The sequence below is a fragment of the Solanum stenotomum genome, chromosome 6 (genome assembly GCF_019186545.1).
Source record: "Solanum stenotomum isolate F172 chromosome 6, ASM1918654v1, whole genome shotgun sequence".
In the NCBI taxonomy this organism is placed as follows: Eukaryota; Viridiplantae; Streptophyta; class Magnoliopsida; order Solanales; family Solanaceae; genus Solanum; species Solanum stenotomum.
In genome coordinates this window covers 52,173,732-52,192,106 of record NC_064287.1, presented here as the reverse complement: position 1 = coordinate 52,192,106, position 18,375 = coordinate 52,173,732, and the positions used below count along the sequence as shown (strand labels likewise).

Sequence of the window (18,375 nt, the reverse complement as noted above, 5' to 3'; positions counted from 1 at the left end):
TCGTCAGAAATAAGATATATTGAAACTTCATATGTGTTTTGTAGGTTATCTTTCTTGCAGTATATTGAGCAATATTCGTATTAACTCATGTAGTATTTTCTCACAATAGTCAAATCATGCCTTTTCTTTTCCCCTCCATGCCTTCATGTAGTTCAAATTAACACCATATTGATTTCTAATGTCACGTTGTATATCGGCTGGAGTATATATTGTCTGGTATGAGTCTGTGGAATCATAAAATTACACTTACATAGCTCTTGTACTAAATTGTTATTCCCCAGTTTGCTAAAACTAGCAAGGTAGCAGGCAATTGTAAACCACTTTCAATTTGCTAAAACTAGCAAAGTAGCAGGCAATTAAAGAGGTGTCATCAAATGTTTTTTAAGATGTATGCTAGCAGCTCTTATTCATATGACCGTGAACAAGAGCTTTGTCATCAACATTTCAAGATAGCAATTTCGTATAATCAGGAAGGGAATAGTCTTATCCAAATGACATCTGATAGATATACATGATATAAGTTTTAACAGACAACAAATGTTACACAAAACGAAAAAAAAAATATCCAAACATAAGATTCAGCACATTAACTATAAAAAACAGAGTAAAGTAAACATAAAAACTATAGTCAACTATGCTTTAGAAGAAGAAGCTAGATATAAAATTTAAGAAATAAACTTGAAAAGCTAAGTTGCTTGTGGAATATTTCGGCATGTTTTCCTATTGTGATCTTGTTGTCCACACAACCCACATGTAATTCTTGATTTCTTTCGCCTTGATTCACCACTATTTTTGTGTCGTAACTTTTGTGGCCTGTCAGGTTTGATTTTTCCTTTGGGTGGTAGCACAATATCCGCTATGACATCTGGAGGAATTTCCCATATACTCTCATCAGGAATAGGATACACTGGAACTTCATAGGTGTTCAGTAAGTTATTTTTCTTGTAGTATATTGAGCAATATTCATATTCATTCATGTAGTATTTTCTCACAATAGCCAAGGCATGCTTACACAGAGGAAAATCAGTGAAGCAACTTTTTCTCTTCAAATCCAATTACCATCTCAAACTCCTATCGTTGTATATCTTCATTGGAGTATAATTCTGCTTTACGGAATATTTAATTTCAATTGTATCCATAGAAGCATAAATACCAAGTATCTTTGTTATTTCATCAAGAATGGTATCCAAATTCGAACTCTCTTTTAGTGTCAAGCCATCAACTATGAAATTGTTGAAATTGTGTTCATTATCCCATCCACCGCTGTGTTGAACCAAAATTACAATTTCTTCTTCCATGACAGAAATTTAGATTGGTTAATATGAGTATTTTTCAGATTGAGAAAAAAAAAAACTCGTAGTAAATAATCGTTCGCTTTATATGTAGAAGGAAGAGATCATCGATGTATTAGAATTCTTATAGATAAAAGGTAGTTATTGTTAGCATAAATAAAGGAACTGCAGAGTTTGTGGTACCTTGAATCTCTACTTTTATCTTACCCATGATCTATTCAGAATGTAAAAAGGCTATAGAAGTAAATATTAAATATGTCATAATTGTTATTCACTGAATAAGGCCATATATATGTAATTATTTATAAAAAAGGGTCTACTTATGTTTTTTTCCCATGATGAAAGATTTCAAGCTCAAAACAGACCAAAACTATAAAAAAGCCCAATAGAAGTTGCTTTGGTTTAGAATGTAATACATATTAGGAACTCAGTTTAGCAAAACATAGGCTTAAGATTTCACTTTTTATTTCAATGCTACAATAACATCCAAATTTTACTAAGCGTTGAGCCGAAGGTCAATCAGAAATAACCTCTCTACTTTACTCAAGGTAGGAGTACAGTTACGTACACACCACCACTCTTCCCAAATTCCACTTGTGGGATTACCCCGGGTATGTTGTTGCTATAGATAAAATAAGTCCGGTGCCACATTACAAAACAACAACATGCAATGTAATCTCACAAGTGGGGTCCTCGTGTAGGTAGAAAAGTTGTTTCTAAAAGACTATCGGCTCAAGTGCAGCAAACCAAGATAGTTAGGAAATAGGAAATACGTAGGTGGAGAAAACATGTCAATTAATACAGAAAGCAGTACAGGTCATCTAGAAAAAGAACAATAACAACAACGAAATAATGCAGTAACTGAAATACAAAAGACAAAAGATGGCGCAATAGATATCAAAAGCAAGAAACGACATGTATAAGGCAAATTATGAGACAGTAATCTGTTACCTTTCATAACTGCACAGTATATCACACTTCACAAACTTAGAAGATACATTCTCCACCATGTATACCATTTCTTCTCCCAAAAATGATGTCTATAAGAACCCGATTTTCCCTAAATTAGTAAACTTCACCAAGTCAGAGCAGCCGTCAAACAGAATATTCATAACTTAAACAGCATGACAAGACAGTGTGGCTTCTCAAGGGATATGTCTAATGATAGTGGATGAGCTTTCAACTGCAGTGATACTGATGAAACATTTTAAAGAGATTTAGATCGAAGAAATGGCAATATCTTCAATAAACTAAAAACTTCTAATCCATAAAAAATAATGAACTTTCTTGACCAGATGATTTTGATGCCTTCATCAAGCTTCTCAAGGCTCCATATATCTCTTTTGACTTGGAATGCCTCTCGTCGAAGCAATAGAACTCAGCCACTTCATCAGCAACCTCAATCAAGCTGCATCCCGGAACCTTACGGGATCCAGTGTCCCTCATCGCCACTTTTAGCTCTGCCACGTCTTTCCACCTCCGGGCATCACCACAGATATTTGCTAGCATAACGTAATTTGCAGGGTTTTTCGGGTCAAGCTCAATAAGTTTCTGAAGAACCAGTCTTGCAAAGTCAATGTTTTTGTATACTCTACACGCGCCAAGTAATGCTGTCCAAATGACAGCATCAGCTTGTACAGGCATCTTCTCCACAAATTTCACAGCCTGCTCCAAAAGACCAGCTCTGCCCAATAGGTCAACCATGCAACCATAATGCTCAATTTTAGGCGTAATGGAATAATCATTCGCCATTGTGTTAAAATGGGCGAACCCATCTGCAACTAAACCCATGTGAGAACACGCACATAACACTCCAATAAAAGTAATTCCATCCGGTTCTACTCCAGAATTCTTCATCTCAGCAAACAAACTCAAGGCATCACTACCCCGACCATGCACCGCTAAGCCATTAATGATGGTGTTCCAAGAAATCAAATCTCTTTTATCCATACTCCTAAAAACATCAACAGCATTGCCAACCACCCCACATTTCGCATACATATCGATCAACCCATTGGCAACATACACATTGTGCTTATACCCATTGCTCTCAGCATATATGTGCACCCACTTACCCAAATCAAGAGCACCTAATCTCGTGCAAGCGGACAAAACATTCACAAGGGTTGCATCGTTAGGCTTCACATCAGACTCATTTAACATCCTCTTAAAAGCATTAACAACCTCGGTGAAACACCCGTTGTGAGCGTACCCTCCAATCAGACCATTCCATGAAAAAATATTTCTCTCTTTCATATCTTCGAAAAGATTCTCACACCCCTCAACATCCCCATTATTGGCATAACCATTCAACAAAGTATTCCATGACATTAAATCTTTGTTTGGCATCACATCAAAAAGCTTTCGAGCCTCTTCCATATCCCGACATTCAATATACCCTGTAACCATCCTATTCCATAACACAACATCTCGCTCAGGCGCCAAGTCAAAAAGCATTCTTGCAGACACCAAATCACCATTTGCAACATATCCATTGATCATAGAAGTCCACGTAAAAACATTCCGTAAAACCATCTCATTAAACACCCTATAAGCGCATTTCACTCGCCCAACACTCGAATACATATCAATCAAAGTGCTACCCACAAAAGTATTGGTCAAAAACCCAGCCTTTACCACCACACCATGCACTTCTTCACCTTCTACTAAAGCCAATAACTTTACACAAGACTTCAAAACCATAGGAAATGAAAAACAATGCAAACTAACATCTTCATTCATCATACGACGAAACGACACAACTACATCCCTGTACATATCATTCTGAATATACCCTTTAAACATTATGTTCCAAGGAGAAGCATCTTGTAAGTCAGGAATTTGATCAAACACTTGGTGTGCATAAGAAATTTTCTTGAATTCCATACATTTTGACAAAAGGGGAGGGATAATGTACTTAGTATAACCAACACACTGAGTTGTAATCTGGGTTTGAATCTCTTTCAATTGATTTGTAGTTTTACATGATTGTAACAAAGATATGAACTTTTCTTCAAGAATTCTACGATGAGTTTTAATTAAGCCTACGTTTACAGCAATTTTTGCTATTCTGGATGTAAAAAAAACTTTAATTTGTGACTCAAAGTTTCAATTTTTATGGCTTTTATGCAAATTTTGTAATTTCAAGAATGGTGAAATTTCAAAGTTCTTATAAGCAGAGAACTCAAATTAAGGTTATGGGCGGGTTGAAATAATTTTTAAAAATTAATACAGGTTGCGGGTCTATACATATTTAAACAAAATAAAAGCTTAGAAAAAATTTATGACTCTAATTTTTATGTAATGATATAATCTTCTGGATATTGTGTTTATCAAAATAATATAATATAATATAATATAATAAATATATGATACGATACATTTATAAAATAATATATAACAATCATCCGAATATAATGTTACTTGCTCAACACATAACAAGCTTATTACGTGGCAATGATCTTCCTTTTTCTTTTTTTGATAAATCGTGAAAAGATCACCATAGACAATCAATGTTTACACGTAAAGAACACTTCAAAGAATCATAACCTAGTGTTAGTCATTCCAAACCTCAAAATAGAAAAATAAACAAGCAACTAATTACAGATTTTCTGAATTAAACGACTACACTTCCAAACTTTTTTACTTTGTTCTATTCTTTCACTTATGATCTTTTTTTTTCTTTCGATTGTTGGGAAGATATTCGTTTAGTATTTATTTTTTCTTTTGAGTTGGACTGGACGGTGGTGTGAGCCGTTATACATGTATGAAGAACTGGACGGTGGTAAAGCCACTGTATAGTAAATTATGCGGGCCCGGGATAAAAATAAAAAATTATATTATATAAAGTGGACGGAGAGAAGTCATTGCAAATTAACGTGGGTTTGCCCCTTATAAATTTATTGGTTCCGTTAGACGTAAGGGTATTTTTAAGCCAAAAAGTGAACGATACAGGTAATTTAAGGCCGAAAGATGGATGGAGGTAATTTTGTATCAATTCAAATACTTAAGAGGCATTTTAGGCTCTTCTCCGTAATAAATATCACTATCATTATATAAGAGAAACATATTGAAGCTCAACTAAATATGAAAACATGCTGAAAAATCTTATATTAAAAAATAAAACGTTTTCTAATAAAATGACTTCATAGTCAAAAAGACTCAAACTCAAGACCATTAAAATCGATTTTGATAGTTAACTATATGGTCCAATTAAGTCGTTTAAAAGAACGTGAATTGACTATTAACTTGTGGGGCTTAGTGTCACTTTTTTAATTCTTTAAAATCTACATTTCCACTTTCTCTCTTTGATCGATCAATAATTTAAAAAATGGACCTTGCATTAACTACCACTTTCCGACCATCTATACCACCGGAATCTTCACTTTTCCACCGGAAAATTGATCGACCCATTATTCTCCGGCATAAATGGAAGTGGAAACCACAAACTTCTACTTCAGAGACTAAAGGTAGAACGATTACTATGGCCCAAAAAAAGGCAAAAATTGATGGGGTAAGTGAAGCGTTAAATGAAATTGCTTCACAAAATTTGGATCATGCTCCTGCTAGAAGAAGGGTTCGATCAGCTTTTGTTAATGCTCAACAGCAGCTTGATCATATCTTGTTTAAGGTTTGGGGTTTGTTCTAATCTTGTTGAAATTAGTGCAGAAAAAAAATTAGATTTTTAATGGTGATTTTGCTTCCTAATTTGATTTTTTTTGGTTGTTCATGCAGATGGCTCCAGGTGATATCAGATTAGAAGAGGTATTAAGCTTAATCAATTTCTTTATATTATGCTATTATGATCTAGTTTTGGTATTAGGGATCTGTGTATGAGTACTTTTGTTAGAGGAAATGTCAAGGGGTCCTTTTCTTGATAGTCGTGGAGTCCGGGCTAGCTAGTGTGTATCTCGACTAATTCTAGAGGGTAGTGGGTAACTCTGACCACCAAGGCTTCGACAGATGTAAAGAATTAAGAGATCATCTAGTATTTTTTTGCAGATCTTGATTTTAGCTATGTGGTTCTTTTTTGATCTGTTGTGCAATGTAGTTGAAGTTGATTACTTATTTATCAACTTAATCGCATTTTAATTATTTTCGATGGAGTGATGTCGATTTGAATACGGATGAACTCAAAATTAGGAAAGTGAAAATGGGGTGCAGGTCTGTTAGGATAAACTGAAGGAGAAAGAAGTTAGGAAGTTTTCCTGGAAGTTTAGACTTTGTTGATTATGAAACAGCCGCTACTATCACAATTATGGAACCCGATTACTCTTAAGTTCTGTTTCCATTTTTACTACTTTTATTTGCTAAAACATTTATGTTAAAAGGTTAGGATGATGGATATATGTATGTAGCATTGAGTTGTGAACTGTTAATTGTTTTTGCTAGTTAGATTTGTCTGTTTGATGGAAACTTATCGTCTTTTTTTGTTGTTCTTACTCGTTAATTTTTGTATCATGCTATTTAGGAAAGGGATTTATATATCATCAAATGAGTAATTGCATATGTACATTTTGTAGTGGTATGAAACAAATTCGAAAGGCCAACAGATTTTTTGTAAAAGTTGGCTGCCAAAGCCTGGCATACGAATTAAAGGTGCTTTGTGTTTCAGTCATGGATATGGTGATACTTGCACCTTCTTCTTTGAAGGTTTGTTATTATCTCTTTAACTACAGAGCCAATAGGTGTTTGATTATTCTTACAATCAATTACTGGTTTTTTATTAATATTATTTAGTAGCCGTTTATATTCTTTTGTATGATATATTAATTTTCAGGTATTGCAAAGCATATAGCGGCTGCTGGCTATGCTGTCTATGCTATTGACCATCCCGGTTTTGGTCTCTCTGATGGTTTGCATGGATATATTCCTGAATTTGATGGTATAGTTGACAATGTCAATGAGCAGTATGTGAAGATTAAAAGTAAGTTGCAGTGAGTTTTTGCCTGTTTTGCCATTATTTCCTGAGATAATACGACGACAACAACAACATATCCAGTGTAATCATAATCAGACAATGTGAAAAGCAAAATCCATTAAACCCGAATCAAAGTTCATTCACGGGCCACTACTCTTCTAATTTTTGTTAGAGCATGTTTCTCCTCGTGTGACAATTTGATGATAAGTTCTCTTGTGATGGACCAGGTAGGCCAGAAGTTAGAGGGCTTCCCCACTTTATATTTGGGCAATCCATGGGAGGTGCAATTGCTCTGAAAGCTCTTCTTAAAGAACCACGTGAATGGGATGGAATTGTCCTTGTCGCGCCAATGTGCAAAGTAATATATCTTTAGCTAGACTAGCTAACTTCTTATATTATTTTAGTTTCCATTTCTAGTTTCTCACTTTCTTGAGCACGTTTATTTTGAGCTGAACTGATGCATTTATCATTTTCTTTGGTATCAAAAAGTTCAGAATTCCTAATTTATCTCCATCAAACTAAAATATGTAGATCATCTCAACGAATTCAGTATCCATCTTATACCCAATACCTTATATTATGTTTTGCTTTTGGTCTTCCATCTGAATCGTAGGCACTTAAATTTTCTCTGACTCAAGAGTTGAAATCTTAAGCTATGAGCTAATAAAAAAGAGTAGAGAGAAAAAAAAAATTTGGTTCATTTTCTGTCACCAGAAAAAGATGTCCATTTTCAATGCAAAAGCTCGGGTGAAAATTAATTGTCATTAAATGATACTAAAACACTTGTTTTCTTAATAAAAGGCTCTCATTTTGATTCATTTCTCTGTGCTGTTAGCAAATTTTAGCTTTCTGAGGAATGATACTTGTTTTTGTTCCCAATATGCAAAATCTCCATGCAAATATTAACTGTACTTTTTTGTTTTTCTGTTTTCTTCTTTAAAGATTTCTCATAATTTATCATGATGCGGTGTTTCTATCCAGAAAATATTTGCTTATTGCAACAGCTTCTTAGACATATTGCGCTGAGAAATGCTTCTCATTTCAGGAACCATTTATATAAAAATGAAACTAATTGTCTGTTAGAACAAGCAATACTTTTGTCGCCAGTAGTCAAGTCGTACTAATTAAGAACGAAGTTGAATTATCAATTTTGGATGATTTCGCTGTAGAAAGAAATTATGTTTTCCTCTCAGCATTGCCACCAAATTCTCTGCTTGTTGAAATTTTTATCATGTTTGGGGAATTTGAACTTTCTTAATGCAAGAATTTCGCTGACTCTCTGGTGGTCTGCTAAGATTGCAGAAGACATGACACCACCAGTTCCACTGCAGAAAGTCTTGATTTTTTTGTCTAACATTATGCCACAAGCAAAGATAGTCCCTACGAAAGATTTGGCGGAATTGGCAATCAGGGAATTCAAGAAAAGGAAAATGGTAATGCCTCTATTTACTCTCTTAATGTTAAGTGAGGAAGAATACTAGCCAAATGATGTCTGCTTTATATTTTTAAAGAAATCTATTTGTATCGTCCGTGGTAAACCCTCCATTGTCCTCTTTCAAGCCCCGTCTCGTCCCCTTATTGAGATATTTGATATAGTATGCATTTATGGACTCCTTTACTCTGTATAAACCTGTTCACTGTTTTTCCATCGAGAGTTTGTATAGCATTATATTTTGTTCTGGAATACCCCTTACGACCCTCAGCATGATGCGCTAAGCTATGCCATGTAACTTCCAGCCCTTCTCTGGACCCCGTGCATAGCGGGAGCTTAGTGCACCGAGCTACACTTATATGCACATTGATGTTCAATGTATGCTTAGTACAGCTCTGTATTGATGTCTTGCTGAAGCTAGTTTTTGTCTCATTCTTTTTTAGGCTCCATACAATGTAATATCTTACTCCGATAAAACACGTGTGAAAACTGCCGTGGAACTCTTAAATGCTACAAAATACATTGAATCGCAGGTGGATAAGGTCAGTACATATCCGCGTTTATCAACAAAACACCATCATGTTTTCCAGCTTTGTCTGAAGGAATTAACAGTCTGTATGTACAACACTTGCAGGTGGCATCCCCGATGCTCATTCTTCATGGAGCAGACGATAAAGTGACAGATCCTCGCGTGAGTCAGTACCTGTATGACAAGTCTTCCAGCAGTGACAAAACTCTTAAGCTCTACGATGGAGGGTATCACTGCATTCTTGAAGGTGAACCTGATGACCGGATTCTTACTGTGCTCAACGACATTATCTCATGGCTTGATACTCGGTGCTCTTCGAATTAGGCTTTGGTTTAAAGAGGTTTTGCAGAGGCATTTCTTGTTGAAATCAACACCATCATCTAGTTTTAGGAAATGTGATTTTAGACTATAAATCCAATTTCAGTATGAGATACAGGCAAATGACATTTTTTTGTAATTTGCCAAAATCTTATGGAAGGCTCATTGTTATTTCTCTTCACTTTTTTCTCTTGTGAGCTTTGTTGTTCGGACACTCCGTAAATACCGTCATCCGTATTAGATCCTCTAAAAATACATCAGGCATACACTTGTCAGCATTTTTAAAGAGTCAGAAATATATTGTGAGGATAAAAGAGACTATTGACATTCTTACCTTAAAGTAAGAGTAAATCATTTACCTCGAAGTATTATGACATGGGAATCCACCTATTTCACTTTATATAGATAAATATGAATCCAAATCTGTCGAATCACTCGTGTTATGATCGTAGCTTCTACATCCTTGGTCATCCCATTCCGTTATCTAGCTTACGTTCTTCATGTAGCTAGCATTTAGACTGAATTACTTTGAAATTACGTCATGCTTCCACATATTATGAATAACGTAGGAGACATCTCTATCTCCTCCTATGGAATCTTTAGAAGATGCATGACACTCATCAAACAAACACATTTACTAAAAATGAGCACAAAACACCACTCTATCTCCACGAGATAAAGATAAAGTCTGCCTGCATACACTCTACCTTTTTCAGACCTCACTGATCAGTACGTTGTTGTTTGGACATAACACCACCTAAAAAATTGATTAGGGAAAGATAGTACACTTTACATAGTATATTGTGGTTGATAGGAACAGTTCAATGAGACAATGGAAAGCTTGAGACTGCATATACAGTAAAGAGAAGGGTCATTTGGATTTTCATAATCTTAAGCATGCTCTCCCTCACATTGACATGATATCACTTGTGACAAAACAGGGCTGTGTGTAAGGCTAAGTTTTGTCTATATTGTCTTCAAGGTATAAATGTCTTCTTTTACAATATTGTACACAACCCTCATTTTACTTTCATGACACCTTTTATTTTACTTTCATGCTAGCTACAACATCCACAAAAAGGACAATCTTCTAGGGCGGAGATACAGTTCTGCTTATCGGGTGAGCATGGGAGACTGAGAGTGTTACATATGTGTGTTCGGTCGAACCTAGTGACTTTGTATATATATCAAGATTTCCTACTCCATCCATCTTGTATTAGTTGTCAATCTTATTAAAAATGTTCGTTCCAAAATACTTGTCAATTTACAAAGTCGAGATAACATTTATAAAGTTTTTATTCATTTTTCCCTTGATTAATTGGTTTTTTTAAAGTAAACTATTCTGAGTACATTGAAAAGAGTTAAGGATAAAATTAGTAAAACACATGATTTCTTAAAGGGCGTGTGAAATGAAAATGTGAAATATGGGACAGAGGGTGTACTAATTACTAAGTACGTATAACTATTAAATTTTAAATTCATTTATTAACTTAATCTCGAACTCACAAAGTATAAATTCTGACTCGGTCTTTACTTATGGGTCTAATAGAATTCAAGTAACTTTGGCCGAAAACCTATTTATTTAACTTGAACTGAGTAACTTACATTCTCTAAGGAATTGTATGTGTATCTTTCAATATCCAGTCAATAAAACTCTACACATAATTTATTTTAGAGCTTTGTAATCATTTTATCTGAAAGTTTAAATTATTAGAGATCGATAATGCACTTTTATTTACTTAAGTACTTAACACATTACCTCACGTGTTGATTAGGTTCTTTTCTTAGGCATGCAACCACGTACATAGAATCTTTTATGATTATTATTTTTTCGAATTAAGGGTGAAAGTAAGACTTGAATTTAAGATTTTTATCTATTTCGATATCACGTGAAATAATTTAGACTATATGCAGAATATTATTAGTTCAGGCATTTTCAACTAAAGTTATAATCTTAGCGAGGCTTCAGATATATAATGTCTTGACAAGGCCAACTTCAGACATATTTATACGAAGTTGGCCTTGATAAGACCAAACTTGAGACATATTTATTTGAAGTTGGAGTTTCATTCATGGTACATAATACCTTCCATGACTTTAGACATTTTTATTTAAATTATAGCCTTGACAAAGCCAAGTTGAAGTTTCATTCATGGTACCTACATTAGCTTGGTGTTTTATGGTACCTTCATTTAATTTAATTCATGTACCTCAATCTAATTTATATCTTTTAAGCCTAAAATTAACTCATAAATAAATTGAAATTTAGGGGAATTTACAATATAATAAACCATGAAATCTCTTTTGATCAATATCGAGCAAAGTTTTTGAAGCAACATAAGAATAAGCAGAGGGAAACTATTTTTTTTAAAAAAAAATTCACATTAAATCAGACAACACTTATATTTTTTTAAAAAAAAAAATCGATACAAGTTAAATGAGGACGATCAAATAGGATGCTAGTCAAATATTTACTGAAAATAGTTAAACAGACCCCTTGCACATATCACTATCAAAGAGTAGGCATGCAAATTTATGATAAGTTTAAATAAATGTGTTTTTAGGTACTTGCAAGCTAATTAACACCAATGGAGTAAATGTTGATCATGTTGATAAATTTTATGTACCCTTCAAGAAAGTGATTAAAAATAAATTAAAGTTAGCAATTCCAATGCAAAATTTTAAAAAAGAGAAAGTAAGCACTAACAAAATTTTACTACTCTTGGATAACCATATTAGAATTGTGTCTTTTAGTTGTTAAAACAATTATTTGATATAAATGATATTTGGACAAGAGAGACTAGTAGTTCGAGGGCAATAATACTAGCTACTTTATGTTAAGCCAAGAAAACTTTAAGGCAACGTCCCTCTCCTAATCAAATGACAAAATACCATTACCACCTATGCATTACTTTTTTTCCGTACCGATCTGATTAATTCATGGGTAAGATTTGAATAAAGAGACCTACCAACAAAGACGGATCTAGTATGTAATATATGAGTTCATTGGAATCAAGTGTTATATATGTCAAAAAATTTACTGAATCAATATATAATATAATTTATTTCGAACTCAATAATTTATTTTTATAATTGTGTTAGAGTCAGTTTAATCTCACCTCGACTAATCTTATGAGGTACTAGGTAGCCACTGATAATGGGTAGTCTCTGTATATGTCTATCAAGCTTGGATAAATAAGAAGAAATCATCTAGCATTTTTTACTCCACTGAGATTTGCACTTAGATGACCTCATGATGATTCTCACTCATCTCGTAATTAATCACTGTGTCACATCATTGATAAAAAAAATTGAAACCAGTAAATTAAGTGAATAGTGATAAGTCTCAAATTTAAACTCATAATATTTAAATCATGAATTCTTCTCTATATATACAAAGATTAATTTCTCCATCTCCAAAGCTTGATCTAACGTAGATATCCATCGTCTCACCACACGCTTCCTTAATAGTAGTGCAACCATGTATTATGAAGGATAACCAGTTGAATACACTTCGACGAAAATGTTAATAAGGACAATACTATATAGACATCTTAACTTTATCTCAATTGACAACTAAAGACTCCACCCTTGAAGATACACATCTAGTCACCTCAACTCATTTTCATTGTGTCAGTTGAACACTTTAACTTACAGAATGATCATCTAGACACCTCTAAAATTTACATGTCACGTTAGCGTCGTGTCCACAAGACACAATAAAGACGGGTTGAGATGTCTGTGTATTATACTTATATGAAATTCTAAATATACCGTACTTGACGAAATTTCTGACTACGCCACGGGATTGATCCTAATTAAGTGGTCCCTTTTTTAACACATACATACTCCTCTTTAAAAAGTCACGAGAGCCCCTAGATCTGCATATGTATGTGCAATTTTAGAGAGAGATTTGGCAGATATATAGAGAGAAAGCCCCACAAAACACCCTCAGCCTTTTTCTTCATCATCACTCAAAGTCTCAAACTCAAACTCAAACTCCAACTATAGCCCTCTATACATTTCAGTCTCAAACTGAAAGTCTTTTTAATTATTTGGCCAAAATTTCTTTACTCACTTCTATTACTAGTAGTCATGTAGGGTTCACCCCATTATACTTTTTTTAATTAACTTTTTTTGTTTCTTATTTTTTTTATAATTTTTATAATTTTTTTTGTAGGAGTCCAGAAAGAAATCCACTTGACCTCAACAATTTACCTCATGAAGAATTTTGTAGAGATGGTAAACAAGTCCTTGAAGGTAGCTCTTCATCTTCCGGTACATATAATTACTACTATATCAACTTTGTCTTTTTTTCTTTTTTGACAAAAAAAAAAATAGAATTTTTTCTTCATACAAAAACCCTTATGCCATCAAGAAGATGAAAAATTTCAAGATTTATATGTATATATTTCTCCAAACAATTACTAGTACTACTTCATATATAAACATCTTTATTTCTTGAACAAATAGTGGCAGAAATAGAATTTTCAGCGAGGGTTCAATATTTGATATACATATATATATAAAAAAAAATCTTGATCTTATGTATATATATAGTATGATTTTTCAGTGAAGGGTTCATCAGAATCTCCTTCGACCTGATATATAAAATCCTTTGCAACCTACAATTTAGTTTGAGAGGAAAAAAAGGATCAAGAAAAATTTCAAGATTTATTTTTGTTCAAACAAAAACTACTAATAGTCCATGTCAACTTAAATGCCTTTTTTTCTTGAAAAATGAAACTTTTCTCCACAAAAATCACTACAAGAGGCAAAACATTTTTTTAAAGGAGAAATTAAAACCCCTTTGGTACCTATAATTTAGTTTTACAAAAAAAAAAAATGTTTCAAGTTTTTGATACAGTTTTGAAACAAAACATCATGTAAGCTATAGCTTAATTCTAGCTTTGTTTAATCTATTAATACAACTCTTATTTATTTTTCATTTTCATTTTTTAGCAAGAAAGTAACTTTGGACATTCATATTTCATAGTCTTTTCCAAAAAAATAAATTTTACTTTTAAATTATTTTATCTTGTTGATTCCTAGCTTCCTCGATATAGCAAAAACCCTAATACTAATTAAAGAATTTTTATTTTTTTATGATTTGTCTTATCAAATAAATTTAATTTTGTACAACTTTTTGTTTACATTTTGCAGGAGGAGGGTATAGAAAAAAGAAAAACGGCGGTAAAGAAGATTGTGGTAAAGTTTATGAGTGTAGGTTTTGTTCCCTCAAATTTTGCAAATCACAAGCACTTGGGGGACACATGAACCGCCACCGTCAAGGCAAGTCACTTGTCTTTTCACTGTCCGGTTATTTATAACCAGACGGTGAAAATATAATTTTTTTATATTTTTAATTTTGAAAATGAGTTACGAGTCACCTCCTTTTGAATTTTGGATCGATCGATCGTATTTGACAATATGACCATTCCAACATTTTCTTTCTTTTGTTAAAGATATATGTAGGTTGATCGTATTTGTGATAATTTTGAAGGATTTAATATGACTATGAAAAAATATTTTTGTTGGATTTGTTGTCTTGCAAATTAGGGCGTGGCGGAGCTAGAGAGAAGGAAGGATGTTTATTATTTCTTTGCCAAAAAAATATTTAACCTTTAATTTTTTTATTTTTTTTAATTTCAACCAACAAAACAAGAAACAATTAGACAAAAATTTTAAGCAAAATTGAATTAGTAATGTGAGGAGTTAACTTTTTTTTAAATGTTTTTTTTTCTTTTATTTGTTATTTTGGGGTTATAATTTTGAGGTGTTAACTGTATTGGTCAATGATTTTATTTCCAGAAGCGTAGTCATATCAATCTTGTTTTCATACAAAAATAGTAGAAACAGTTGGTTGGGTGGAAATAAATGGAGTAAATAAATATTCTTTGATTTGATTTGATTTGATTTTTGATTTTGTTCTTTTTTTATTTTATTTTTGGAAATAGAGAGGGAGACAGAAACACTAAATCGAGCTCGTCAACTTGTCTTCAACAATGATAACATAATCCCTCCACATCACCTTAGGTATGTTTCTTTTTTTAGCTGATCGAATTTACTGTTTACTTTTTTAAAGTCGATATACAATAATTATATACCGTTATACACTAATTACAACATAAATTATACTCATTACGTATATCTATTGGTTATTTTTAGTTTAATTTATTGAATTGACTACTATTTAAGTTAGTTTCATTTTTCTCTTATGAGTATTATATTTTTACTAAATATATCTTTGATCTTCTCTTTTTTGACTAGGTAGTACTAATTTTTGAATTTATGTTATATATACGTACATTTATAATCTAATTTTTTTTTTAATGCCATCAACATATTTTAACATGATATAATATATCTTTATTAGTCATATCAAGTTACTAACTAAAACTTATTAGAAAATTTTATGTTTGATTATGTTACTTCGTTAATACATAAAACTTAAACTCGATTTTTTAATAATATATTTGCAGTTGTCCTCCAATTCCTCATGGAGGAGGTTATCACCAATCAACAAACATTGGTGATCCAACACTCTCATACAGACCGCCGCCACCGCCACCACCACCATCACTTTATCCAACAAGATTATTTTCAGGCAATTCCACTACTACCCTCTTGCCACCTCCACCACCACATCAACCATCATACATGTACGCTTCTCCACCGCGTATGGTTTCATTCTCTTCTCATCAATATCCGGCCCAAACAAACGACTACTTCCTAGGCCATGTCTTGTCAGGATCCAACACACACTCGACAAGTACTACCAATAACTTCATGGGATCATCCGCTCTGGGGCCTGATCACGGTAACAACAACAACAATAATAATAGTAATAATTACACTTGCATTGGTGCACCAATAGGGCATGGACTTGGACTTGGCAATAATGGAAGTAGCTCTAGTGGGAAACAACAACATTTGGATCGATTTCAAGATGGATTTTAGTAGTTTTTTTGTCATTTTATTTTGCTTTATTTCCTTGTTCTATGTTTAACTTTCTTTTTGTGCTAGTCTTAATTATATTTTTAATGTAGAATTACAATTAAAGTTTTGTACACTGACAACGTAGAGAGATTTTACACTATGATTATCCGTGTAATTTGACAGTTTATATAGCAGACTATCACTCTATCTTACATTACTTAATATGAAGAGTTACCTTCTCTTTTTTTACCGGAATCCATTCACTTAGAAGTTTTCGCCTCCTAAGTGCTAGGGGGTTTGGCAACACCCTAGCCACTAGATATAAATTTCTTAATATTTTGTAAAATTAATCAATGGCAATAGGTAACTCTTCATATAACTCCTATCTAAATACATATATGAAGAGTTACTTATAGTCATAGTTTAATTTTACATTATAAAAAGAGATATTTGAGACCACATATCTGACAAAATGGGGTCAAGAAATAGGGAGAATATGATCTGTTTATTTATTTTTTAGTGAAATCAGCTTTTGAGCAATTTTGCACTCATAAAAAATGTAGTCCATATAGATGTACTAGTTTGGCTTGAAGCTAGGGATCTGATTGGAGAGTAACTATATGGTACAAAAAAACATATTCTAAATGAAACTAGATTTTGCTCCTCTACATGGGACAACAAATTAGTTTCATTTCAACTCAGTTACATAACTTTGCATGTGGATTATATATATTTCTTGTCATTTTATACATAGTTATTATAAGTCTTTTGCCCCACATCCCCTCCCCCACCACTCATATTTCTCATATTATTAAAGTATGTGATCATTTGATTTGAAATCAAACTTATATTCTTAGTTGTCTCGAAGATAATGTGATGTGTTATTGAGTTAATATTTAGGTTCCGATATACCTGAGTCGGTGGGTAATTAGTTAATTATATTATATTGTTTCAAGATTTTTCTGTTTTCACGTGTGGGCATGATTTTTTTCGTTAGTAACATATATATATTCAAGAAATGTGTGATTAGAGTTAAATAAATAAATTAAACTACCTACACTATTAGTGTAAATGTTTTTCACACTATCAGGTCATTTTCACTTGTTATACTAGTAGGTGACATATACACTTAATTATAGTGTGCTATAAAACTTTATATATACATCGTTAGTTAAGAAAATCGTATACCATCAAGTTGTCTTTAGGTTGTGGTGATCAAGTGATAAGTACTTCTCCTACATTAACCAAAAGTTTGGGATTCGACCTCTAGTTATGAAATCGTCTTTAGTAGAGAGCATTTTACCTCCCTCTCTATTAAAGTAAAACTTTTGAGCGCAAACACAGATTAATTGAGCTCCAATGAATATTAGACACCGAAAACCAAAAACAATAATATATACATGAGTACTATACCTAGTTTTTTTTTTAAATCTTATGGTAAACAAAACTCTACACATAAATAAGTTTTTAAACTGTTTGTTTTAATAAGGGTGGTTTTATGTACCCAAGAATTACCAAATTGAAGTTACTAGGGTGGCTGTGGGAACATTTTTGCAGAAATAGCCAAAAGCTGCAAATGGTTTTGAACAAGTAGATGAGAAGAGTTATCAAGTTCCTCAGCTAGTCTATTACTATACTATGTGTGTGAAAATTAATAGCTAGGTCTGAATGAAAGCAGCCAAAAAAAAAATAAAAAAATTGCAACTCTAATGGCAGGTCAAATACCATCAACTTTTTTCATCCTTATGGCCACTAAATTAAACCTAAACATAATATAGGCCCTAACATAAATATATAAAAAGATTCATTGAACCAACAACACCTGTGGTTTCATTATGGCACTAAAAACATAAAAGTACTACTTATAATTATCATAGTGCTACTAATATAAAATACAAATTGAATCAAATTTTTTTTTATCAGATTGTTGATTGGATTTTGGTTT

The 18,375-nt window shown here is 32.8% G+C and overlaps 3 protein-coding genes across 4 annotated transcripts; 2 read left to right on the top strand and 1 right to left on the bottom strand.

Annotated features, from left to right (window-relative positions):
• Nucleotides 1-2,187: 2,187 nt before the first annotated feature.
• On the bottom strand, nt 2,188-4,475 carry LOC125866884 (pentatricopeptide repeat-containing protein At3g29230). The gene has a single exon (XM_049547266.1). It carries the CDS (start codon nt 4,176-4,178, stop codon nt 2,553-2,555), a length of 1,626 nt encoding a protein of 541 aa, XP_049403223.1. The 5' UTR covers nt 4,179-4,475; the 3' UTR covers nt 2,188-2,552.
• A 1,095-nt stretch (nt 4,476-5,570) lies between these two features.
• Nucleotides 5,571-9,672, top strand: LOC125866889 (caffeoylshikimate esterase-like). Its single transcript, XM_049547271.1, has 8 exons — nt 5,571-5,922; nt 6,027-6,056; nt 6,815-6,944; nt 7,072-7,218; nt 7,440-7,570; nt 8,508-8,645; nt 9,088-9,186; nt 9,279-9,672. Exons 1-8 carry the CDS (start codon nt 5,623-5,625, stop codon nt 9,495-9,497), a joined length of 1,194 nt encoding a protein of 397 aa, XP_049403228.1. The 5' UTR covers nt 5,571-5,622; the 3' UTR covers nt 9,498-9,672.
• A 3,717-nt stretch (nt 9,673-13,389) lies between these two features.
• LOC125866895 (zinc finger protein JAGGED-like) lies at nt 13,390-16,649 on the top strand. 2 transcript variants are annotated; one of them, XM_049547280.1, is made up of 5 exons: nt 13,390-13,588; nt 13,672-13,751; nt 14,655-14,783; nt 15,449-15,527; nt 15,974-16,649. In XM_049547280.1, coding segments are annotated over exons 1-5 (768 nt in total). In that variant the 5' UTR covers nt 13,390-13,586; the 3' UTR covers nt 16,452-16,649. The 2 variants fall into 2 exon arrangements, with proteins under 2 accessions (XP_049403237.1, XP_049403236.1); XM_049547279.1 differs by having other exon boundaries at nt 13,672-13,769; nt 15,974-16,628.
• Nucleotides 16,650-18,375: the final 1,726 nt, after the last annotated feature.

Coding starts and splice junctions, on each gene's coding strand:
- LOC125866884 (XM_049547266.1), bottom strand. CDS start 4,178: ATGGAATTCAAGAAAATTTCTTATGCACACCAAGTGTTTGATCAAATT.
- LOC125866889 (XM_049547271.1), top strand. CDS start 5,623: ATGGACCTTGCATTAACTACCACTTTCCGACCATCTATACCACCGGAA. Junction 6,945..7,071: donor TTGCACCTTCTTCTTTGAAG/GTTTGTTATTAT, acceptor ATTAATTTTCAG/GTATTGCAAAGCATATAGCG. Junction 7,571..8,507: donor TTGTCGCGCCAATGTGCAAA/GTAATATATCTT, acceptor TGGTCTGCTAAG/ATTGCAGAAGACATGACACC.
- LOC125866895 (XM_049547279.1), top strand. Junction 14,784..15,448: donor CATGAACCGCCACCGTCAAG/GCAAGTCACTTG, acceptor TTTTGGAAATAG/AGAGGGAGACAGAAACACTA. Junction 15,528..15,973: donor ATCCCTCCACATCACCTTAG/GTATGTTTCTTT, acceptor ATATATTTGCAG/TTGTCCTCCAATTCCTCATG.